The sequence below is a fragment of the Anser brachyrhynchus genome, assembly GCF_964034855.1.
Source record: "Anser brachyrhynchus genome assembly, chromosome: 8".
NCBI lineage: Eukaryota > Metazoa > Chordata > Aves > Anseriformes > Anatidae > Anser > Anser brachyrhynchus.
This window is the reverse complement of record NC_137702.1, coordinates 6,170,705-6,195,714: the sequence shown is the minus strand read 5'-3', so window position 1 is coordinate 6,195,714 and position 25,010 is coordinate 6,170,705. Positions and strand designations below refer to the sequence as shown.

General features: G+C 35.9%; 1 protein-coding gene across 1 annotated transcript in view; it reads left to right on the top strand.

Moving 5' to 3' along the window:
- Positions 1-25,010, top strand: part of LOC308198778 (nardilysin-like) — a 30,256-nt gene that overhangs the window by 3,582 nt on the left and 1,664 nt on the right. Inside the window, exons 4-25 of the mRNA XM_080601770.1 lie at positions 504-657; positions 1,100-1,173; positions 1,940-2,035; positions 2,563-2,685; positions 3,664-3,721; positions 4,679-4,752; positions 6,297-6,366; positions 7,151-7,228; positions 7,865-7,952; positions 10,037-10,069; positions 10,655-10,759; positions 10,904-11,027; positions 11,466-11,552; positions 12,227-12,346; positions 14,321-14,372; positions 15,511-15,661; positions 17,470-17,597; positions 20,673-20,811; positions 21,286-21,333; positions 21,830-21,882; positions 23,292-23,375; positions 24,373-24,463. Coding sequence (XP_080457896.1) covers positions 504-657; positions 1,100-1,173; positions 1,940-2,035; positions 2,563-2,685; positions 3,664-3,721; positions 4,679-4,752; positions 6,297-6,366; positions 7,151-7,228; positions 7,865-7,952; positions 10,037-10,069; positions 10,655-10,759; positions 10,904-11,027; positions 11,466-11,552; positions 12,227-12,346; positions 14,321-14,372; positions 15,511-15,661; positions 17,470-17,597; positions 20,673-20,811; positions 21,286-21,333; positions 21,830-21,882; positions 23,292-23,375; positions 24,373-24,463 — 2,030 coding nt within the window. The remainder of the gene's footprint in view (positions 1-503; positions 658-1,099; positions 1,174-1,939; positions 2,036-2,562; positions 2,686-3,663; positions 3,722-4,678; positions 4,753-6,296; positions 6,367-7,150; positions 7,229-7,864; positions 7,953-10,036; positions 10,070-10,654; positions 10,760-10,903; positions 11,028-11,465; positions 11,553-12,226; positions 12,347-14,320; positions 14,373-15,510; positions 15,662-17,469; positions 17,598-20,672; positions 20,812-21,285; positions 21,334-21,829; positions 21,883-23,291; positions 23,376-24,372; positions 24,464-25,010) is intronic.

The following is a 25,010-nucleotide window of genomic DNA, read 5'->3' as shown; positions in this document are numbered from 1 at the left end:
GCAGTATGTTATCACAGATTTTCTGTGCTTATTTTAGAGGACTATGAGTTCTTCCTGTCTTGTTGATCTGTAAATGATTTCTTGATTTTTCACTGAATGGACTGAGATAGTAATTCTTTGTTTCTTAGACTTCCTTCAATTTTAGATTTGATGAATTATATTAATTTGTATGTTTGCACGTGTATCTGCTTGGGTCGGTTGTTTTTTTTTCCCTGAGTGTTATACTGGAAATTAGCTCAAGACAGACAAGCTTCAGTTCTGCTTGTAAGACAAAAAATATTTTAAATCTTGTTTCTTGTATTCTTAAATAATTATTGTCTTCCAGAGGTTGTAACTTTGTTCACCACCATGAATGGAATCAAATTCTACCATCTAAATATGAATTTACTTGATTTTAAAGAGTTTTAATCCCTTTTTACTGAAGTTCAAACTGTGAGGCACACAGCGAAGGAGAGCTGGGCTGTGAACTACTCATAATTTCCAATCCTGTTTCTTTCATTCAGTGGTATTTCTGGGGAGTTTAAAGTATCCAGATGAGAATGGGTTTGATGTGTTCCTGAAGAAACATGGTGGCAGTGGAAATGCTTCAACTGATTGTGAGCTAACGGTTTTCCACTTTGACATCCAGCAGCAATATTTTAAAGCAGCACTTGATAGGTAATGTGATCACATCAGATAAATCATTACTTAGATTAAAATACATTATGGCAGTGTGTATTTGCTTAAAGAAACTGAATTAGGTGTTTCTATTTCCATGTTTTGGTCAGATTTAAGTCGGAACTTCTGAACATCTTTTTAGGGGTTAATTCTTCTGAACATCTTCTTGGGGTTAATTATTGCCAATATTACTTTATTACATTTCTCAGTTCCCTAGTGGAGAGGTACTTTGAGAATCTTCTTGCGGTCTGTTCCTTTTAAATATGGGTTTACTTAGGTTGCTGGGGAGCAATGAGTACCGTGTGATTAAGTCTTCAGATGTAATGGTTTCCTCTATTCAGGCCAGTGTCATTGCCAGTATCTCTTGTATGTTGGAAGTAATAATGTTTTTCTCTTTCCAGCAGGCAAAATGAAAATATTACCATTTTTCTTTCTGCTTTAGATGGGCTCAGTTTTTCATTCATCCATTAATGATCAGGGATGCAATAAACCGTGAGGTTGAAGCTATTGACAACGGTAAGAGTAATATAACTGTAATCTGTCTTTTTTTGAGATTCTCAGCCTGAAGTTCCTGAGTATTTATATATAAAATACAGTATTTAACCAGCATACTTTCATATTCAATGTTATAAATTCTCATTTACATTTAGAACTTCACTGCACAAGTAACTTGTATTTAACATTTGGGTCAGTGGAATTTTATGATTTCCCTGAACTTCTTTGAGCCTTCCTCATATTCATACTTCAGTGGTAAAGGACACTTAGAGTCTGTCATTAAGAATGGTGAGACGTAGTGAGTGTAGAGCAGTAAGAGTAGATAGTAATATTGGCCAGGGATGGACAGGGATGACAGTCTTCTTGAAAGCAATAGTATATTCTGTTAGAAAATCAGAATTACTGTTTGTTTTGATGTAAGGCAAACTTACTCCGCAGAAGCACCTCAAAAGGCATTAATGAAAGAAGACAGAATTTTGGCAAACTGAAGTAACAATAGGTTAAAGATGTTCGCTAAAGGAATTGTAAAATGTTTTTTATTGAGGTTTCACAATATACGAAGAGAGGTTGAAGAGTGTCAGTTTTAAAATAAATGTTAAATCACTTTTCTTCTTGTATTGTACATTACAGTTAGGAATACTGAAAATATTAAATCTGGCCAGGTTTGACTGGAAGATATATTTGACTTCAGAATATACCTCATTTTTTTCTTTGTTAAAATTACATTGTCCTTTTATCGGAATATTGCCTTGAAACCAATGACAATACTGTTGAAATTCTTTAACAGAGTACCAGCCAGCGAAGCCCTGTGATGCAAACAGATGGGAGGTACTACTAGGAAGCCTTGCCAGACCTGGGCATCCAATGAGAAAGTTTTTCTTGGGTAAGTCCTTTTTAAAAGGACTGGGACAAAGGCATGCCTGCCCTGCTGGGCTTAGTAGCTTGGGCTGTTGAATCAAAGCTCCCTGTATATTTTCCATCACAATAAAACTCCCTGTCATTCTGTTAATTATGGCACATTTTTGGTAAAATTTTTGAGTTCTTCTCCAGTCTTCTCCCCACTTATCTGGCTATAGATAGTAACCAAAGTGTATTCATTCAAAGTGTATTCATTCAAGAAAAGAGTGTTCTCTTAGAATGTCAAGGGGTTCCTTATAATTAGATTAAGTAGTTAAAAATACTGATTTCTTGACCAGCGTTTCATGGGTTTATCCAGACTCTTGGTAGTAGCTATATAAATGTGAAATGTTTTTTACTTTTTCAGGCTTGAACATTCACAATTGCATTTTTTATGCTGCCTAGATTTCCATTTATTTTACTGAATTTGCATTCTACAAAATATCTAAAAGTTAGCAGAAGAGTCCTACCAATACAGAAATAGCTAACTGATTGCTTTCTTATCTTTTACAGGTAATGCGGAGACATTAAAACATGAGCCTAAGAAAAGTAACATTGATTTTTACACAAGGTTGAAGGATTTTTGGCAGAACTATTATTCTGCTCCTTATATGAACTTGGTTGTTCAATCGAAAGGTAATACCAGGTATAAGTTTTGTATATTCTTCCTAAGTAATTTCTGGTTTGACTTCAGGCCCAGAGCTTTTTATGAGAGAATGACTCTACCATAATTGGCTAAATTGTTTTATAAACCTTTTTGGGAATACCAGTGCTTAATGCAGTGTTGTTTAAATTATTGTGTTGGAATGAAAATCAAACCAGAATGTAAGTTATCCTGAGAACTGGCATTTAAATGTATCTGAGAGCTGGGAACCGGCTGAGTTCTGTATAACAATTTTAACGTATTTTATAATGAGAGCATTTTCTGGGCAAGATAAATTATTACTATTTTTTTTTTTCTGTGTGGGTATTAGGTGTTTTGTCTTCTTAAAATAAATGTCCTGTTTGATGGCATTATAATAGACAGCACATTGCTAACACACTGTTGGGGTTATCTTGACACATTCATTATCAAAAGTCATGCTACATTTAAATGTGTTGACTTAAGGTTTTATTTGTGAAAGACAGAAATGTGGATTGTAGTTCTAGTTCTTCAGCTAAAAGCATATACAAGAAGTGATTGTTCTGTCTCTGAAGACAGTATCTGTATAAATACACACATTTTTAGTACTATTACTTTAAATATAGAAGGGCTGTAGTATAAGAATATGTATATCAAATCTTGATACTGATTTGTAACTGTTTGTTTGTTTGCTTGGTTTGGTTTATTCTAAGAGAAGCAAAATTTACATGATTTTCATTACTGACCTGTGGAGAACAAGTATCCATGGGACTTGTTGAAGCTGGAGAAATCAGATGAACATGCTGTGAATATTTCTATTTGGTTCTTTCTTGTGTCAATGTATGTGGCCAAAAGCTCTAATAACCCTACTTTGGATCCCTAATTTAACATATTTTTAAGTTTGCAAGATTTATGAATTGCTTTTATTTTTCTGAAAACATGCTCGTGCCCTTTGAAAAGATGTATTTCTGCTTTTTTTTTCTTCTCACTAGAAACTTTGAACACTTTGGAGAATTGGGTGACAGAAATTTTTTCACAGATTCCAAATAAGTAAGATTCTTTTTTGATATTTCTCATGTCTGTAAGTTGTGAAACTAGGTTCTAAGCATGCAAAATTGTATGCAGTTGCTTTTCCTTGCATCTACAGAGGTTTTGATTCTTATTGATCGTCTTGTCAAAGAAACTATTTTCACTGACTAAATTAAGACATCATCATCTCTGGAAGCTTGAAGAATTCCTAGCTTTGAAGAGTAACAGTGATGTGGCACAAATGAATCCACATCATTATATTTTATTTTCACAAATTAAGAAATGAAATATTACTTAAATTATTTTTTTTTTCATGGTGGAGTTGTTGCTTCAACTTGCACATAATATTATTTGCTCTTATTTAAAAATGTGTGTGGTTTTCTCACTTCCAAATCTTAGTTATTTATAAAGTCTAACTGTAACACGTGGAAGCTTGTTGCCTGTGGTTTCTTCTGAGATACAGAAAGAATCTGGCACATCTTGACTGAAGCTAGCCTTTGTGAATTGTCTCTAGGTAGTTCCCACAAAATATTGGTGTGACATAAGAGGTACCTTATGTCAATGCACATTTCAAGCTCTTCAGTTAGAAATTGGCTAAGGGCTTTATTCTATTCACATATTTCTGTGGAAGCTGATTTTGTTTATACAAATCTGCTAAACTGTTTGAAGGTTCCCCCAGATGGCAGGGAGCAAAGGTATTTATTTAACCTTCAGCCCACAAGCTTCCCGTAGGGGAGGGTTATGCCTACAAGAAGGCTGTACATCTGAAATAGTCAAAGGAGTGTTGAAAATATTACATCTTTAATTGGAATGCCCAGGTTCTGGTCCATGTCACTTGAAAGGATATCTTAGTTCTCTCAGACAGTTCAATATGATACTTCGAAGCTGGGCTACTAAGCAGCTACTGCTTACTTCCGTGTGGCCTTGCTTTGTGTACAATAAACATTGTGCTATTTTTTTTTTAAATTTTCTTTAAAGTGGTTTACCGAAACCAAGTTTTGATCATCTGACAGACCCTTTTGACACACCAGAATTTCACAGACTTTATAGAGGTGAGAGACCTGGGACAGTGCATACCTAACAGAGACTTTAACATTTTACCTTTAGAGACATGTTCATACTGCACTGAGTGGACCTCACTCACATTCTCTGTCATGCTTTGACAAGAAGCCAATTTGGATTTTCTTTTTAACCTTCTTTACCTGTGTGTCTACATACCTTTTAATTGTTCTTGTATTTCTTTTTTCTTTGATTCTGGTATATGGTTCCTTCCTTTTCTGTTATTCTGTAAGAAGGAAACTAGTCTACTAGGTCAGGAAATCCAAACATAAGGCTTCATTAGCAAACAGGTAGAGAGACCTCTGTTATTTCCTGACTTCTCACAGAAAACTGCCAGACCTTCCTTGCTCCCCGCATGCATCAGATTTTCCAATGTCTACAGCCATTTGAAAACTTCTTTCAAGAAAAATCCATTGCTTTTCTCATGCATAGATAATAGGACCTTCAAGCAGTCTTTGATCTGGTGGATGCAGAAGTACTGCCCGTTGCCTGTGCAATCGTTATTTGTAAAACCTTTGTATAATTTTCAGGGTTCCCTAGCAAGAAGCAGGCATAGGCTCAACTTTCAAGAGAGCCCTTGCAGAGAGACTTTATTTGCAGGCGATGAGTTAAATTCATTCAGGGTTGCCATGGCAACCTTTTCTGCTGTATCCAGAAAAAGATTGCTTTATCAGTAAGCACACCCTTTCACAATACCCGTCCTTCACTTTTGTTCAGGGGTCTCATAGCTATTAGGAGCAATAGATAGGCAGGCCTCAAATTAGCAGTGTCTTAGGCTCTCTTGTGCATCTTTGATCACGAATGCTCTTCCTCCCTCATCTAAACGTATACCAGTATTTATTTTCTCCATCTCTATAGTTTTTGGCAAGAGACTGCCCCTTCCATATTGCATAAGGGCATATAACTTCAGATTTTGGGGTTTGAGCATTATTATTTATAGCTACATAATACAATTCTCAGTCCTGCTACTCTTCAGTCCACTCTCCCTGATTGCAAAGGATTCTTGTTCACTTTTTGCAAGAGCCTGCTTTGTTGTGCAAAACTGCTCACCTGCCCCTAGGAGCTGTCAGATTGGTTCTGTGTCACGTTGCTGGCAATTTCTCAGCGATAAAAAAGAAAATAGGAGTACGGAAACCTAAACTGAGATGAAAATGATGATATTGACTGCAATAAACTAATCCCCTTCCAGAAGTGAGGGAGTTATTTCTCTGCATATGGATCTCATAATAAAGTGATTTGACTCTCTCACAGATAATTATACTTTATTTGCAGAAAGTCAGGATTACTGTGACTTTTAGTCTATCCTATTAAGCCATGGGATAGCATATAAGCCATACGTATTGATGACAGTTTAACAGAGCGGTGGATGGCAGCTTAATGAATTAGTGTGTATATTTTATATATTTCCACATACACAAGTGCATATGCATTTTTTTCTTCATCAAACAAATTATCTTGCTAACAGATGGTTCTTGGGATTAAAAGTATTGGAAATAATAACACATTTCTATTTTTGATGAATAAATGTATTTTACAGTTGTCCTGGTCAGTAACATCCATCTGTTGAATATTATTTGGGCACTGTCCCCACAAGAGAGAAATTACAGGTAAAATGATGTTTAGACTGTCATTACATTAATTATGTAATTATCGTTAATTTACATTATATATTGATTTCATGCTGTTTATAAAACAGTTTGTGTTGGGAATCCAGTAAATGATCAAGAACTCATCTCATGGTAATACCTCAAAACAGAATAATTTCAGGTAATATATTTCATGCTTCTGGTGCTTTGAGAATAGCATCTAAAATAGTGTTCAGTAAGGTAAAATAAGGTAAATGGTTTTTGTTGTTGTTTGTTTTTGTTTTGGAACCAAGGATTATGTGGATTTTAGTCACCTTTAATGAAGATACTAGTAAAGATGCTGCTTTTCTGAAGTATATTGGAGACAATTCCATTTATTTTTACTTCATTTTATTATTACTTCCACTGAGAAGCACTAGGAACTAAATAAAGGGCTTGGTGTATGGCACAATTTGACACCTGCAGCGTATGTGTTTGAATCACGTCCAGTGGCCATTAAAACCGGAGTTAGGGGTCTGGGTTCCCTCCTTAGCAGGGTGATCCAAAGGACTTTTACCCAAACTAACACAGAGCTAATCAACAGGAACTACAAAGCAGAACTGTATGTCTGAAATCTTAGTTATGTACCCGAACTGTGACAGCAAGTGAGGTCTTTCCTACAGCTCCAAATCTAGAGTCTGGAAACTATTAGTGATGACTGGCACTAGAAGTTCTCTATCAAAGAAAAGTGAAATGTTCATTCTTTTCAAATTTTCAGAGTTTTTTTTCTTTTTGCATTGTAACTGTTACCTAATCATTTTTCTAGGGTAAAGCCACTGCGCTATATCTCCTGGCTGGTAGGACATGAGGGCAAAGACAGCATTCTTTCTTTTCTTAGGAAAAAGTATGTATTTTGTATTTTTAAAGTGTGCAGTGGGGAAAACAATATGATTTGCCAAATTTTAAGCAATGTCCATAGTTTCTTTTAATTTTTACCATTACTATGTGATTTAAGTGATGCAAAACACTCAATTAAGGTACCATATGTGTTTTTACTTCTAAAAACAACAATTATAACAGGAAGATTTTCTGACTTTGTTAACATATTCATGAGTATATGCTGCTCTTGTTCTAAATTAAAAATATATATTTAATATTATGATATGTTGAATGTGGTCTGGAAGGATGCCCGCCTTGCAGATTTTTAATTTGAAAGTATTTGACATGGTAGAGAGAAACATCTCTTTGGCTTAATCAGTTAGGATTAAATTTTAAAGCAGATTTCACTGAACCGAGATAAACTTTAACAATGAGGTGATACTTCAGGGAAGTTTTTAACTGGAGTAATTACGGCTGGATTTAACTATTCAATAAGCTTTGGGCTGTCGCCTTGTCTGGAGGAAATGCTGAGACAGGATTTGAGCAGAACTCCACTTATTCTATCTTTAAGATTTCTGTTACTTTGACCAGTGAAGGTTATGAGCATTTCTATGAGGTAAATTTCATTGTAATTTCAATATCTTGCCATTTTGCCATGAAGATTTCCAAAGAAGCTACTTGTTTGTCTACCTTCAGGTTGCAAGTGTTGTATTCCAATATATGAAAATGTTGCAGAAAGTGGGCCCAGATAAAAGGTAACTCTTGAATCCAGTGCATCATCATAATTGCAGTAGAAAAAAAAAATGACTGAAGATTCTAACCTTGTATATGGCTATCCATTCCACTTAGATGCGTATTATTTAAGTACTAAGGAACACCCTTGTCCCCATGTCCTCTGTCACCTACAGCTCTTTCGTCTTCCATGTTCTGCTAGAGACTAGCTTCTACTGTGACCAAACTTAAAACTGATAACTCAGCTTGGTCATCCAACAGGGAACAGAATAGCTTTAAAACTTTAAAGAAAGAGCTGTTGCTAATGTAACTCATTTAGTTAAAAAGTGAAAAGGAGCATCTTGGGCAAGTAGCTTGAAACACAACAGAGGATTGAAGAGCTACCTCCAGTGGCTTTGGATAGTCTGAGGACAGTAATCTTTTCAGCTAGCTTAACTGCATTTTTGAAAATTCCTTTAGATGGAAATCCAAACTACTAACTGAAAATTTCATTTTCAAAGGGTTTGGTAAAGGTTCCCCTAAATGTTGTAATCTGAGAGTGATCTCAAATGTTTCCAGTCAGGCAGTAGGTATAACTTTGAATTGGAATCACAAGTTTTAAGTTCTTGTTTCCATTATGTTTTCTGTTTAACTATTTAACTGTTACTTCTCTGAAAAAATGGAGGTAGCTAGTAATCTGTAGGACTAATTAGATCTGTCTGAAAAATCTTCAATGTTTTGAGCTTTCAGACTGAAAGGAGTTATCTGCATATTTCTAGTATACTGCATTTTTACCTTGTGTTACCTTAAGAAAGTATTCAATAGAGATATGGTACTTTTTGACTCAAATACACATTTTTTTGCCTAGAATTGTCCTCTTATTTGTCTCTAAAGAAATGTAACAGTATAATGAATAAAAATTTTTCACTTACAGAATCTGGAAAGAGATTCAGAAGATAAATGACAATGAATTTTCTTTCCAGGATCAGGTACTTAGCTCTTTTTCAGCTCTTATGTATAAGAATATCAACTCTGAGACACTTCTTTTTTTTTTTAATTCTGTAACTTTAGACTTCCACTGTGTGCTCTCTTACAGTAAATGGAATTAGAATTTTCCATTTAAAGACATGTTGGAAGAAAGATTACTTCTTAAACAGAAAAGCATCACATTAAGATAGAAAAATGATAGCCTTTATGACTTTTAAAGCTTTCCTATTAAAAGATGCCTCATAATGCATCTTGAATAGTCTCTGATACTTTCCAAAAAGGATCTTACTCTTGTGGGGTTTTGTTCCTCCCCATTTCATTTCTAATTTTAAGCTTTTAAGATTCTTGTGTCCGTTCCATTCTTGTGTCAGTGCATGTTTCTTTCCACAAGTAGAAGTCATCTCCTCTGTAAAGCTTTCTATAAATGTATTGTGTTTCTTTACTGAGACACACACTCTTTACCATGTGTCTGTGTGGTTCCTTGCTCAGAGTACTAATGCTGATTATTTTATATGTTCCTGCAATATGGATTATTAAAGTTTGAAATGGAAATCTTTTGCAAAATTGACACTTCAAATTTTTACTGACTTTTTGCTGAACCAATGATTAATTTCTAGAAGTATTTTAACACATGGAACACCTTTCTAGCGTGCAGTTAATGTGCTTATTTTAGGTTGAATTAGGTGATTTATTTCAATCTTCATGCTGAAAATCAGAGCTGATCAGGCTCATAAAGGTTTTAAGTTTCTCTCAGAATTAAGATTTCAGTTGGACCTGAAAATTACAACAACATTTTTTCTTCTTCAGATACTGTTATTTATCAACCATAGAATTCATGGGTGCAGCTTGAATCCAACCTCTTTTTATAGTAGTTGTGGTGTGTGCATGTGTGTTGTCTTTGACTAGTGTGGTTGGTCAGCAAGTAAGGCTTATTTGAGCTGTCTTTTCCCACTCAGCATTATTGTTTGTGCTCTCTTTAACCTCTTCATAGCTGTTCTATTTATTGAAATTCATGTGTAGGGCTCTGAAATATGAGCAAATACCAACTTTCTTGGCATCATAAAAAATCTGCCTGTGAAGCCTTGTTGGACAACTCGACTTTCTGTAATGGTCCCAAGCACAGATGTTGCTGTGACATGCTGCTTTGAGGGGAAAGCACATTTTTAAAGTAAGCGTGTTTCAGTAGTGGGAATAAATTCTGGCTTGGGATCTTGGCAGTTCTGGTACAAGTGTTTGTGCTTTTAAAAGTCATGCAAAAAGATTCTGAAAGCTCTTGGATTTATATGTGCACCAGGAGAAGGAGAATCATGAGGAAGTGTTCATAACACATTTGGAAGGTATGAAAAAACGAAATGTATTTTTTGTGGCACCCATGTGCTTTCTTCTTCAGAGATCTACTAGAAGTTTGGTCATGAGAAGGTGGGGAAGATATAGTGGGGGAAACGTACCCTCCCAAGGCACATAGTAGCATATCCTTTTTATCTTCCTATGGACATATCTATAATCAAGTAATCTTTTTATTTCTATTATCGTTATGAAAGCATCAGATAGAAACTTGTTTTGAATATGATCCTAACTACATGGGCAGAAAATGATCCTGTCTTAGAAATTTTTCTTTGATTTGTTGCAAGGGTGGCTGCTTAAGGTATTGGGCAATCAAAGTTAGAAAAGCTCTATATAGCACCAAAAAATGTAAAATAAATTGATGTTTGAGTTGTTAATGACATGAAACAAAAATTTATTCATTTTCCAGGTTGGTCCAATTAATTATGTTGAGAATATTTGTGAAAACATGCATCTTTTCTGTAAGCAGGACTTTCTGACAGGAAATCAACTCCTGTTTGACTACAAACCTGAAGTGAGTGGACCCACAGCTTTGAATATATATATTTGAGATAGAAAGATTTAGTATATTGAGAGTATTGAGTGAAATTGAAGGATCTTTACTAAGTATTTTTTTGTGTGTGTATTTGAAGTTTAAGTTTCTTCATCATTGATATAGGTAATTGCCGAAGCCCTTGACCTGTTCTGCCCTCAGAGAGCCAATCTTTGTCTGTTGTCTACCAACAATGAGGGAAAGTGCCCTCTAAAGGAGAGATGGTTGGAGATGCAGTACAGTGTAGAAGGTACAAGCCTTTGAAGAATTTAGATTTTTTTTTTCCAAATGGAAATTAAAGCTATTAGAAAGGTAAAAGAGTAATGCCTAATAACACACATTTAGATATGTGAGAAAGAAATTTGACTAGTCAGCCTTTATGATCTCTAAATGAGTTTTAATTGCTAACCTGACTCTATGAATGTTGTAAAGGGGCTGGGTGTTTTTGTGGATGTTCAGTAGCAATTTCCTTCTAAATTTTTTTGTGGTAAATTAGCCTACCTAACTTTAGGGGCCAGGGATCTTCTATATGGGAGAACAGAATTTTCTGCTTAAGTAAATAAGTAAAGAGATGAAAACACAAGCAGTGCATATAGCAGATTTTTTTGGTAACTGAGAATGGTAATGCATATGATTTTCGAAGTTTGTTTGAAAACAAATTTTAAAAGTGGCTTCATGTGCTTCACAGACATTGAGCAATACTGGGCTGCTGTGTGGGCCTTTGACTTTGAGTTAAATCCGGACTTGCGCCATCCAGAAGAAAATGAATATCTAGGTAAGAAACCTGTACCTGATTGAATTCTGTCATTGTTTTATTCCCTAGCTTGTTCTGCATGATAGTAAGTAATATCTGAAAAATGGTCTGTGTGGTTTCAGTATTTCTATGGCTATAGGAAGATGTTTATTTGTGTTAAATTTTGGTCAAGGTTTTTACAAATTTCAGTTTTTGAATCAAATTCTATCTGTCATTGTTTCTTTACTGTATTTTTAAGGCAGTGTAGGCCTTTTATTATTTAAAGAGGTATTTTTTTTCCTTTTCTATTATTCTATCTGAAATTGCTTCTTTACTGTATTTTTAAGGCAAAGTGAAATAAAACAGTCTTAATGCATTCATAATAATCTGTAATTGGTTAGAGAAAATCTGAGGTTGCTTTATTGGTTTTGGCCAGCCACACTGTTTTAGAAAGATAGCACAATCAGAAAGAATACTAGCATTATTTTGAATAAACGTCTCTTTGCACTTTGCTTGAAGATTGGTATATTGGTCAAATTATTGCTGTGGGGCCTAATTAACTATTTCTGTGTCCAAAGAGTTGTATACAACTTAATTTAATATAAGGACATAAATTAATAAGGACATAGACGAGAGGGGAAAAGGCTGTTTTGAAAATAGCATACTTGGATCATGGATCTGAAGTTAACAAGCTGTGTGTTGTGTTTCTGTGTTAGCCACTGACTTCTCCCTAAAGGCACCTGATTTCCCCGAGGTAGATTATCCAGTGAAAGTTCTGAATACACCACAGGGATGCATGTGGTACAGGAAGGACAATAAATTCAGGAAACCTGAAGGTAAGTAACGTATTAACAAATTTGCAAAACAAAGTGTTCTCCAGGTTCCTATAAACATTGTACAGTCTTTTGATTATTATTATTATTTATTTATTTTTTTGCCTTTGTTAAATAGATTGTTAAGCAGATGGCTTGTTATATGGAATACCTTTTTCTAAGACAAGTTTGGAGAGAGATGTTAATACAGAACTACAGTGGTTTCATTTGTATAGCCAGTGATATCTCAGCCTTTACTGCTTTTGCCCTCTGGGCCCCTAGCCCAAATACCCACTCATCTTCCAGCACCTGCATCTGTGGATTGCTAGCCTATCTGGTCTTTGACTCAACTTTGAGGGAGGTTGTACAGACCTGTGCTGGTAACTACATAAGCTCCTATGCTGAGGTTAGGAAAGGTGTGCACATTTTGTCCTCTCTGGTTACATAAAACTCTGCATATTGGATTTAGGAAGAAGAAAAGAGCTTAAATGCTTGCCCAATCACTTTGTATCCTGCAGTGGAATAGGAAAGGTCAAGCAATAACTTATGTTCTAAAGGAAGACTTCAGTACAATAGAATTGGTTTATTTAATAGTAAAGAAAAGGTCATGTCTTTTGTTCTTTTACTCTCACATAAATTGATTTTGTAAAGTTGAAGTTGGTTTATTACCATTTTTTTTTCCTATGACTTCGTTATTCCAGTATTGGAGAAAAGGTCATCTTCTTAGTGGGTACCTGCTATTCCATGGTCCATTAAAACCGCATTATTTCTGTTGAAGCTAAAGTGTTGTTTTTTGGTTTTGTTTTTCTTTTTCACGTTTTTTTTTCATGTTTTCATCTAACTTCACCTTTCCCCAGCTAACCCAATTCCAACTGGGTACTTTGTCATGCAGTCTAGTGTATCAGAGGTGTCTGTTTATGATCAGAGCTTTGTTGCTCAGTTGTGTTATTTGGGTTATAGAAACCTGAATGTCTCAACTTATGCTAGCCTGATGTGCTACTTAGATTAACACAGTGTTTGTTTTTTTTTTTCCACTGTACAAGAGCTTGAAGAAATTCCCACTTTATTATCTTTCCTTATGGGAGTGAATTGCAGGATCTATCTTAAAGTCAAGTGTCAGTAGAACGTTGTGACTAAGTATTGGCATTCTTGTTGATTCTTTGAACTCTGACTCAACATGAAGCTGCTTTAAAAACTGAAAGCCCCTCTAATAAATCAATTTCCCCCCTCCCCCCCCTTTTTTTTTAAAGGGAAAAAAAAAAAGTACTGCTTTCTAATACAGATCTAACTTAAAAAAAAAAAAAAAAAAGTGCGCCTCTCAGGAGTTAAAGCATCTGGAAGGAAGGAACCAATCTGGGGACTGCAAGTCTGGTAGTAATTTAAAAAAACACACCAAAAAAGTTCCCAAGAAACTCCACCCCAGAACCTTGCAACCCTTCCTTCTCCCTAGACATTTATATTTTCTCTGTATACTCAAAATATATTCTCTGGAGTCAATGAAACAATAAAAAATAAAACTATATTACCACTATTAGTGCAGTGATATTCTATATCTGATATACTTAAGTTCTTACTGAGAATCTTTTTGATGTATCTTTTTTATATACTGTATATACTGAGTATTTTTTGTTGTTGTTTCAGAGGCCTTTTTATTGCTTTTGTCATAGAGGGGTAACTCTCTATGTCAAATATCTGTGCCTCTGTGGTATTAGTGCCTATAAAGAAAATCAGAGCAGATAAAGTCTTGAGCAATTTAAAAACTGAATAAGTACAATCTGTTTTCTCCATATGAGTGTCTTTTTTGGTTCTTAATGCAAAGTGACTACAACTCCAAGTTCTCTTTAAATTTAAAAGTAGCTCAAAGTATGTAAGTTGGTGAAAAAAATGGAACTGTCTAGAAGAAAGCTATTCAGAAGTATTTGCATTCTTGAATTGAAGCTGACATTGTTTCTGCAGTTGTTCCCTTCTTTCTCTCTCTTTTTTTTTTTCCCCTCTCAGCTTATGTACATTTCCACCTAATTTCTCCAGAGGTACAACGGTCTGCAGAGAGGTAAGAATATCTCTCTGTCATCTGCCCAGCAGACTCAGGCAGAAAATTAAATCTTTGATAAAGTAGTAGCAATTGAAATGTTCGATACAGATTAAAGATCCCATTCCTCTCATTTAATTTGCTCTGTTGCTCAGTAGTTATATTTTGAAGAGGTAGGGAAAGGAATGTTTTTGCAGGAAAATGGAATGCATATTAGATGTTAGTGCAGCTGACTCAGAATGAAAATAGCTTATAGCCCTTACGGTTATAAGAATTATATCAGAGTAATCTGCTAGAACAGAAAGTTCATCAGAGACTGCTGGAATGGGCCATCAACTGTGGGCAGCACATTCAACAAACTGAGAGATCTCTAGTGTGTAGCTGTGAAAGAAACTGATGCAGAACAGCACTAAAGTGTGTAAATGACTGAGTTCTGCTTGTAACTCTATAAATACATCGTATCCCCCTTTGTGCAGCATGCCTGCTAACCTTTGATCAAGACTGCCTGCTGTAACAAGATGGATAGTAGTTCTGTTGTAAGATCACTACAGAGCTTCAGGAAAGGGAGAATCATTTATTTCAAATATCTTCAGAAGCCTTTATTTCACCAGGCCTCAACAGTGTAGGTTTTGAAATTTTAACAGAAATGCTTGATTTTAATATGGTGGGCATTTCACAATTCTTAACCATCATAAAAGATTCCTTAAAGTGATAAAATGTGTTTATACCTATTTTGACTCCATCACAGACACTTCCATTTCAGATATAGCTGTGAATCTTCCAAATGCTGTCTTTGCAGCTACCTCTAACACATTTTTTTAGCCTTGTTAGTATATAGCAAACAAATTTTACTGAGTGTTAATATAGTCCTTAAAAATTAATTCTTTGTTCAAGGTAGTTGTTATCCTTGTACATCCTAGAGAGTGCTACAAGTTATCATACACTGTGATTTTAATAACGTTTTTTTCCTCTTCCTCTGATACACAACATTTCTGAGTCTCATGCCAGAAAACCTAGAAGACATCTTTGTGTGTAATATCTAACTAGGTGCTTCAAGCTCTTACCCTTGAACAACAACTTGTTCTTCGAACTATTGGATTGAATGTTTCTTTCTTTTCAATGTTGATTCCCACTCTAACTTCCTTTTTCATTCATGTAGTGTAGTCCTTCTAGATATTTTTGTAAGTATCCTGCCTCTGAATCTGTCAGAACCAGCATGTGGAGCTGATATTGCTAAACTGGAGTACAAACTGGTGGCTGGAGAGCATGGTTTGATCATTAGAGTGAAAGGATTCAGTCATAAGCTACCTGTAAGTCCTAACGTCATCCTTAATAGAGCTCAACAAATCATATGTTGAGCATTATTTTCTGTTAGTCAGAAGCCTGAAATGCTTACTTTTACGCTACAGTTCATTAATTAATAGTTCTACCTAGTTTTAAAGTCTACTGAGGGATAAAGGTTTTGCACGTAGTAAAGAACCATGTGCATTTTTCTCCTCAAAAGCTGTAAGATTAGTGAGGTAAAGACTTATGGTTTAGGTTGGATACCTTATGACGTGAATTGTAAAAAGAATGAGTGTGGAGTAAAGAAGATTAAATACAAAACAATTGGGTTTTAACTAAGTCAAGGTTTTTTGCATGCAGTAAGAAAGAAAATCAAATGCAAGCTTAAAAATGCTGAGATCCGATGTGAAATGTATAATGCAACTCTTCTCAGTACAAATCTGATTTTAACTTATGCTTATTATATGAAAGCCTCCCATGACTTCCTCTAACACAAGTGGTCTAAGAACTCGGAGCATGGCAAGTGCCAAACAGCAGATATGTGTGTGGGGCATAATGTTTGATGGTGGAAGGGGTAGGCAGCTGGGGAGGAATAATTAGTCACAACAGCAAGCTGGGACAAATAATTTCAATACAGCTGTTAAAAAGTGCTTTCCTAATAGCTATTCAGTTCTGTATTTTTCAGTAGATGGTAACCGCTAGAGGCACAATCGTGTTGACTAGCCTCCCCTGTCTATAAGAAGTGTCATTGGCACAGATGGATCTCCACCAACTGGTACTATGAAGGGAGCAGTTGCAAATACGTTCACTGATCAACTGCTTCTAGTTACATCAGTAAAATAAAGATGTGTCTGTAATATGGATAAGGTTTTGATAGTGTGGGAACCTAACTCTGGCTGTGAAATTCTCATGCCCCTGAATGATCTCAGCTAGAGACCAAGAACCATGTGTTGTCTGTGGACTAATGGACCTGTATAGAACTTTGGTTACTAACTGCAGTTTTTCTCTCAGTTTCCAAATTATCAGATTTGGTTTTCAGATGCTTTTCAGTCATCTCAGGGTTGGCTGCTTGAGAGAAAAGTCAAACTGTGTGAGAGTGACTACTGCAAATAATTATTCAGATACAAGGAGTTTTTTAGGAGCTTTGGGAACAAAATTTAGATCTTAGTATAGGAAGAGAAAAACCTAATGTAAGAGATTCTTGTCTTTACATGCACTGGGTATAGTTTACTGGCATCTCTGAAGTCCTGGATACATTTTGACGATGAGACAGGGTTGAAAGGAACTAAAGGAGCAGAATGAATTTTCATCCCTCTGTAATGTTTTATTGGAAGAGTAGAGGTGAACAAGATATTTGTATACTCTGCAGGATGTTATAAGAGAAGATTTCACTGTCTATATTTCACATCAGTATGACTAGGTCGTTTCTCTCTTTATGGCTCCCCATTTTCAAGTAAAGAAATTCCATTTTAATTTCTTGGCTATTTTAAGTTAAATTTATTAATGTGTTTTATAATAAGAGATAGCTATCCAGTTGTAAGTACTCTTGCTAAAAAGATTTGTATGGTTTTAGCAGAATTGTTGCCTGACTGATGTGCAGTGACTGTGATGTGTCCTGGTAATGGATTATTTATTTTTAAATAATTGATACATTTATTTAAGATTTTGCTTTTTGAAAATATATATAATTAATTTGTTGCCTGGAGAAAGTATAGGAGGTTTAAATACTGTATTTTTGAATGCTCTGTTATGTCTCGCATTTTATTGATTTGAAAAGAACCAAGTTGTCTTTCTCATAGTGTGAATGGCTCAGGAAATAATATTTTCTTTACAGTTACTGCTTCAGCTCATCATTGACCATTTGTCTGACTTTAGTTTTACTCCAGCAGTCTTTGAGATGATTAAAGAGGAACTAAAAAAGACTTACTTCAATATGCTCATCAAATCGGAGGTGTTAGCCAAGTGAGTGTCTGTGGGAAAGGCTTAATTTTAGGGTAGTGGTAGGGAAAAAAAAGGCAATCATCTTTGTTCTTCCTATGTTGTCATAGTAGCGTAATATAGTTGCTTGAAGAGTTGCCTGTCTTTTTATCAGAAATTACCATGCAGTTCTTTGCAAACTCTTGCTGAATATAGTGAATGCCAGCACAATAATTATAATGTGAGCACAGTTTTCAAACTGCCAAATATTTTTGCTTTATACTAAGTACCAAGACTAATGATCAGGTGCCAAAAGCTGACATGAATTCACATATTAAAATAGTTATCCTGTATATTTTTTTTCTTATTTGCTTGCATTTTTTCTGTCAACAGCACCTGTGTGTATGTACTCTGAGGTTAAAATTCCTCATTAGATTACCAAATCTTCTGAATGAGTGTCAGCTGGGGTCATTCCACTCCCAGAGTTTCAGCCCAGCTGCCTTTTGCTTCTTTCTAATTGCCATTGGTGTCACTCACATTTCATGCTCTATCTTTATCAGTACTTCTTTCATTCTCTCCAGAAGGAAACTTTATTTTTACTTTGCTTATCAGTTAGACAGCCTCTGTTTGTTTCTATAAAAGAAAAAAATGTTAAAGAAGAGGAGATACTTGAGGTCTGTTGCCCCACAGGTAGGGATAAGTAGACAAAACTGATACTACATAAGATTTGTGTCAGCCAGCAAAATTTCTACTTGATTTGGAAAGGATAGTTTACTGGAGTCAGAGCTTTTATGTAGCTGAAAAGCAGAAAAGGTACCTAGAATTTTCTTCCATAGATCAATAGAAACCACATTGCATAATCTGTAGAGAAAAGACAGTAGCTAGCACTGTATGAATATAATCTGACATCTTGTTTGATATTCTGTGAAAATCTGATGACGTAAATATTCTGCTAGCACTGTGTGCTGCTTTTTCTCAAAGGAGAAAATATTAATCAAAATGAGATAGGGCTGTAGTTTCCTGATCTGCAGGAGGGGTTAGAGGTTGCTCCTCTTTGGCCTTGTTCTTGTTATGAAGGTGGAGAGTGTTCAGATACTAAATTGAAGCTAAGGATGTTGCAGCCTTCGTATCACTAATAGCTGTTGACACTTTTGTAAAATTAGTTTGTCATTTGCGAATTATGTTGTCTTTGTAGGAGTTTGGCTTGAATTGACTAACTGAAATTCAAAGACTTCTGTATACCTGTAGATTAAAAGGCTCTGCTCCAGTATTTAGGATTAAACTGAGCCTTTTGTAGGCTGCTGTATAGGTAGCACAAACAGTGCATAGGTCCCTGAGGAAAGAGGGAGATAACTGCATCAAATAATTGTATAAACCATTATTGAGTTAGCCAGTTTACTGAAAATTCCACTGTGTATTAAAAAATAAACTTCAGCAAAATGGCAATCTAATGGTAAATATCATTTCTAAAAATTCAGTATAGTGGAAGATATATTATGGTTGTCTTATGTTGGATCATTTTTGCTAATGCAGTTTCTCAGCAAAATGTTATTTTTCTAAATCGTTGGCTTTTTGACTTCAAACATTTCTGTAGTGACACTGACTGATTTTCCTATTGATTTGGTTTGTATTGCAATGAGGCTTACCAAGACACTGTAACTCAGGAAGGCAAACAGTTTTTAGGGTGCTTTCTATAACTCCTTCCTTATTACTAACCATTTTGCCAGCCCTATTTTTCACCAGTGTCTTGGCAGATCTAGGTAGTCTGAGAGTGCCAATATAATCTAGGACACTTGTTGTTTTACTCCTGTATTGACTAAACACGACATGTAATAGTTCTATTTCTCACCTATGTTTCTGTGTTGCAGTTAATGTTAAAAGCTGTTCAGTCTTTGCACAGCTAGTATTCCACTGTATTTCGAGTGGAATTTCAAATGTGTAGCTGTTGATTTTCTTGCTAAATTTGTGGTGTAATACAGCCAAATGACAAGATTGACTTCAGCAGTGCAGCTTAATGTCTGTCAATCATAATTCATGTGGAAGTTTTGTCTACAGGCCGTAAGTCTTAGTTTTCAAAAACCTGATCATGCCAAGGTTTAGCCACAGATCCACTTGTACAAGGCTGCCTCTGCTTCTCACTAGACGTATAAGCTTACTGTTTTAACAATGAAGAAGCAGATTTGAGGAAACTTTTGTTGAAGTATTATTGGAAGTAGAGGTTCTGGTAATTTCTGAGTTATTCTTGTGGCGTGTTGCATGAAAGTTAAGCTGAAGATTAAGGGCATAGTTATCGCAGAGTTAAGCTGTGTTTTGTGCTGGTGGGTACACTTTATACCTACCATGTAGTCACCTGTCTCCTTGTGGTCTTCTGTTCTATTTTTCGCTGCCTTTCCCTCAACCGGAGCTGGAGTTTCTTTCTAAGTATTTCATCAGAGCATACAAGAGAGGTTCCTCCTCTAGATTGCTTGTATCTGTTCTCCTTTCTACTCAAATTGTATTACACTGTCTACATCTTCCCTGGGTTCTCATTTTGCTGCCACATTATTATTGAGGAAAGGCTACAAATGCCAAAGCAAGAAATTATATTGGAGAAGTGTATTTTTATTTTATTTTTTTGTTGTTTTTTCTTTCCCCTGAAAAGTAGAAGAGAGCAGAACTTCAAGAGCCTTGAAGATTCACAGATCGTTGTCAAGGGTGCTGGAACAAGAACTTCCTGAATTTTGCCATGTATATTAAGACTAATAATTCTCCTCTCTGAAGTTAAACTAATTGTACATTTTCTTTCCTAGGAAGCAAAATGTTTTCTGCGTTATGTTGTTGTGTGACTATCTAATTCCTGCACAGTTCCCCTTCAATTACACTTTCCTGGAGGGAAAGAGTGACCTAGGGTGGGAAGAAAACTGAAAGCACAATTGAAATCGATTTAAGACATTCAAGTATGTAACTTCATTCTAGAAAGCTTATGGGTTTTCTTCTGCTCATTTAAATAGGAAGGAGTTTTAAGGGGAGGGTAATGATGTGAATTGACCACCGTAGTATTTGGATTGTGAAGCCTGGCTCATTGTTTTTGGCTATGATGTGAGCAGGTGTTTGACACTTTGCTCTTTGTGCTCCCTTCAGAAAGCTCCAGTTCACTCCCCTGGCCCACCCCTGCCCTGTGCAGTTCCGGGTGGTGGATCTGCCAAATACACACCTGCTCTGCAAGGTGAAAACTTTCAACAAAGGGGATGCCAACTCTGAAGTGACAGTGTATTACCAGGTAGGGCATTAGAGTTTTGCATGTAGTTGTTTGTATTATTTGTAGTAATTTGCTGTGTGGGCACAATTCAAAGAGCAATCAATGCAGAACCAGTCTGCGTGATTGCTGTGCAGGGAAAGAGAACTGAATGATAGTGATTTTGTAAGCACAGTTCCTCTGCACAAGACCTGTGAAAGTCCTTGATGAAATTACAGCCTATATTATTTCATGATTGATTATTTTCAATGTATGTATTTTGCTTTTTCATATCCCATCCAATCCAGTCTTGCTAGTGTCGCCTTTCTTACCTTTCTTGGCAATTGAAGTCCCACCACCACCCTTTAATGTAGTCTTCCTACCCATGTAGCGGATAACAACTGAAACTACTTACTTTTTACAATAGAAAAACAGAAATTGTTGGCTTGTTGCTTTGTATGATAACTTACTGAGCATTTAATGCCAAAGTCAATCTGGGCTGGATTTGTTTGTTTTTAGGCTGGGGCGAGGGGTTTAAGAGAATGTGTTCTTACAGACTTGCTTGTGGTAAGTTTTGATGTTTTCTAACAAATCGTGAGGGCTTATTGGTTTGTGTACTGGCTGCATTTACATACGATGCAATGCTCAGTACATGGATAAGTAATGGTTAACATTACGATAAGGCACTAACTCCTGTGACGTGTATGATTGTTGTAGCCTACTAGCACTTCTATGGTGTAAGTACTTGGGACTGTTCTGGTATGGTACTTCAAACAATGCACCATTTCACTTAAGAATTAATAAATATATTTGTTATAAAGTGATAGTGCTTGTGAAGGTTAATTTCCCATCTTACCCTGTTGCGGGGACATAGATTTAACTATGTTAATTTATTCCTAACTCTGTGAGGATAGGAGAAGTTGGGGGGAGGTGTAGTGGGTTTAGTCCATTCTTTGTTGATTTGATCATGCCTGTCCACAGGGTCTGAAACAGTGTGGGTGTGGTAAAACGTTTAATGTTGTGAACAGGAGAATGTTTTGAATAAATTCAAGGTGTGTTTCAGATGCACATGGAGGAACCTTGTTTCAGTTTCCTGCGAACCAAAGAAACACTTGGGTAAGCTCACTGTCAGAAGGTATAGTTCCCATTCAGCTGTTTTCTTCCTGAACAATCAGTCCCATTACCTTGTTGCTATGGGAAACTGTAGCTAATTCCTGGAATAGTGTAGTTGAAAGTCCAGGGTAATATACTACAAGCAAATACAGCATTATCAATAGATGTTTCTGTCACAGCTTCTTAGTTAATTTTTCTAGGTCTACAGATGGGCCCATGTCCTCTCTTTAATTGCACGTAACTGCATAAACGCTTGGGGTGCATTGCAATCTGTGTGTATCTGTAATATTTAGACTCTGGATCTATGCCAGTGTTCATGTTGTGAGTACCCTGCCTTCTCTACTGTAATTGTTTTGGTGCTCTATATATTGAAATTACACAAAGAAGCCTCCTGTAAACTGATAACAACTGAACAAAAAAACCAAAATGTTCTGCATCGAGCAATTGTCCACATATAAGCTGTGATGCTTAAGATGTTGGTGTTCACTTGTAGCTATGTCCTGGGCTGATGGTGGTAGCTAAGCCAAAAGAATGGGAAATGCTAGGTGCTGTCAAAAAGATTTTGTGCTTTTTCTCAGGCTGTAAACCCTGTAAAGTTCACAAGCAAGGTTAGCTTCCGTGGAGAGGTTAATCTTTTCATTATTCTTAGTGTCTAAATCAGAAGGTTGATTTGAAGGCATTTAAAAAAAAAAAGAAAAGGCCTGTTTCTTGATAAACAAAAGTCAACTGAAGAAGCATCAACTCTTTGCTGGAAGAATATTTCAGATCGTTTTTTATTCATTGATGCTGGGAGACAGGTCAATGGCTGCGGTGGTGAGAGGGGTATTCTTGGTGCAGACATGAATATCCTTTGTGGAGTCAGTAGAAAATATGCTATTCCTAAAAAAGGATTTTTAATTATGGTGTTCCTGGGAGTTTAAAGAGCTACTTGCTATTCAATTAGTCCATACATTACATCCCGTCAGAAATTTCATCTATGAGCACTGGCAGCTTAGCCCCACTCATGTTGTCCATTTTAACCAGCAAGAAACATGACGGGGCTTCAGTGATGGCATTTGTTAATTAAAGATGCCTAAAAAATAGTTTCATTTGGATTGATAACAGCCCAACTTGGACCATTTGTGATCTTGCATCTTATTTACAGGAATTCTTAGAATGTAATTATCTAAGCCTGTTTATAAAACGTTAAGCAGAGCTGTAGGAGATTGACTGAACTTAGAAAAGGTTATGCCTCTTAGTATTTGAATATGTATTTAAGTTAGTCCTTTAGGAATATTTGGTATTAGCATCCTTATGGGAAATGTTAAGTCTAAGCACTGGTAATATTCTTACTTTGTTGTTAAAATTATGAATATTGAGTGATTTTTGCTTCTGTAATTAAGTCTCCCCTCCCCACATCTCTTTCATTTAAGCTACCATGTGTACCCGGCCTATAGAAATAATTCTGGGATTATTGGGTTTTCCATTAGTGTAACAACACAAGCAACCAAGCACAAGTAAGTCTTCCTGATTTTACAGTGGTTGGATTTCTGGCGTATGCATCTTCGGGTTTTGAGAGCTTTGAGATTCAGATCTGCTCGTATCTGAATAAGACATTTTTTACAAGAACTCTCACAATGAAATTATTCAACTAAGATTTAAGACTTCTTGTTCTTACAGTGCTTATATTTATGGTACAGTGATACAGGCATGTTTAGCTGTCAGTTTTGGAAGTGGAAATAATGTTACATGGTTACAATCTCTGCTGCGCTTACTCATTGTAATGTTGATATCACAGACTGTTAGTGTCTTTTTCATTCCTTTTTGGTAAAAAGATATTTTTTTCTCATTGCATTGTTTGTTTTTGCTCTGTTAAGATTCTTTTATTCATGGTAAACAGGCCTGTGTGAGAAACAAAACCACCTAAAACATCTGTTTTGAAATTATTAACTTACTGATTTTTTTAAAAAAAACTTGTTTGTTAAGCGCTGTTAGTTTTAGTGCCTGAACAACTGTGTATGCATCTTTTTGGGTGATGATACTTCTGTTTTGATTTGAAGACTGCTACTATTTCATAAGTGAGTTTTGCAGTTTCACACAATTGTCTTAAGGAAAGAGTGGAAGTTAAACATCCCAGCTCTCAGAGAGAGTACCTCTTACTCAGCTCACAGTGGCATGATCACCAATAGTGTGCAGTCAAAGTGGCTGTGCTGAATAATGCATTTTAAGCAAGGGATATTAGATGTTTCCTGGAGAGGGATGTTCCAGAAAGAACCACAGCAAATGAGAGGGACAGAAAGCCAGGCACAGGTGTAGAAGTGGTACTGTGGCCTTACTAGCAGCCTAGAGATGAAGGTTTGTGGTCAGAAGTTGCCTGAGAGAGGTAAACTGTGAAGGTTTTCCCTCTCCTGACTGAAAGAACACAGAAACACTCAGTTTTGGTATGGAAGAGATTTGAATCTGAAAGTTAACAGCATTGTCTGTAACTTTGTTCCTTCCTTTGTCTTCCTTCAGTTCTGAATTTGTTGACAAGAAAATAGAAGAATTTCTGTTGTACTTTGAAGAAAAAATGAAACTTTTAACTGAAGATGCGTTTCATGCTCAGGTAATCAGAAAGAAGCAGTCTAGTAAACCTCCACAGGCTCTTTGTTCTTGATTTATTGACAAACCAACCAGGCAGCCCTCTTGGAAAGGAAGAAAGAAAAAGTGATACTGTTCCCTAGTTTTGTTTTGTGACTTTGGGGGACTGAACTCCAGTTCTTTTTCAGGGCTCTTGGCTTTATGTATGAGTATTAATAGAAGTGTATTTTTACAAGCCCATTCTCTAATCAATACTAAAGAATATGAAGATACTTTTCTAGGTGAAGAAATGGATAGACATTGGAAGGAAATTGTAAGTCAGCAGTATCTTTTTGAGAAGCTCACCTGTGAGGTGAGGATTTTAATTTAACTCCATCATATTGTTATGTATTAGTAGCCTTTTCGATTTTTGAATAGGAAGTGTAATATTGTTTCAACAAATGGCTGAAGCAAACCAAAATGATGGCCAGCATGGTATAAAGAATTTACATCTAAATCTGGTCTGTTCAGGGCTTCTTAGGTTTTTGAAGTGCGTTTCCAGGTGAATAGTAGTAATAATTCAGATTTATTTC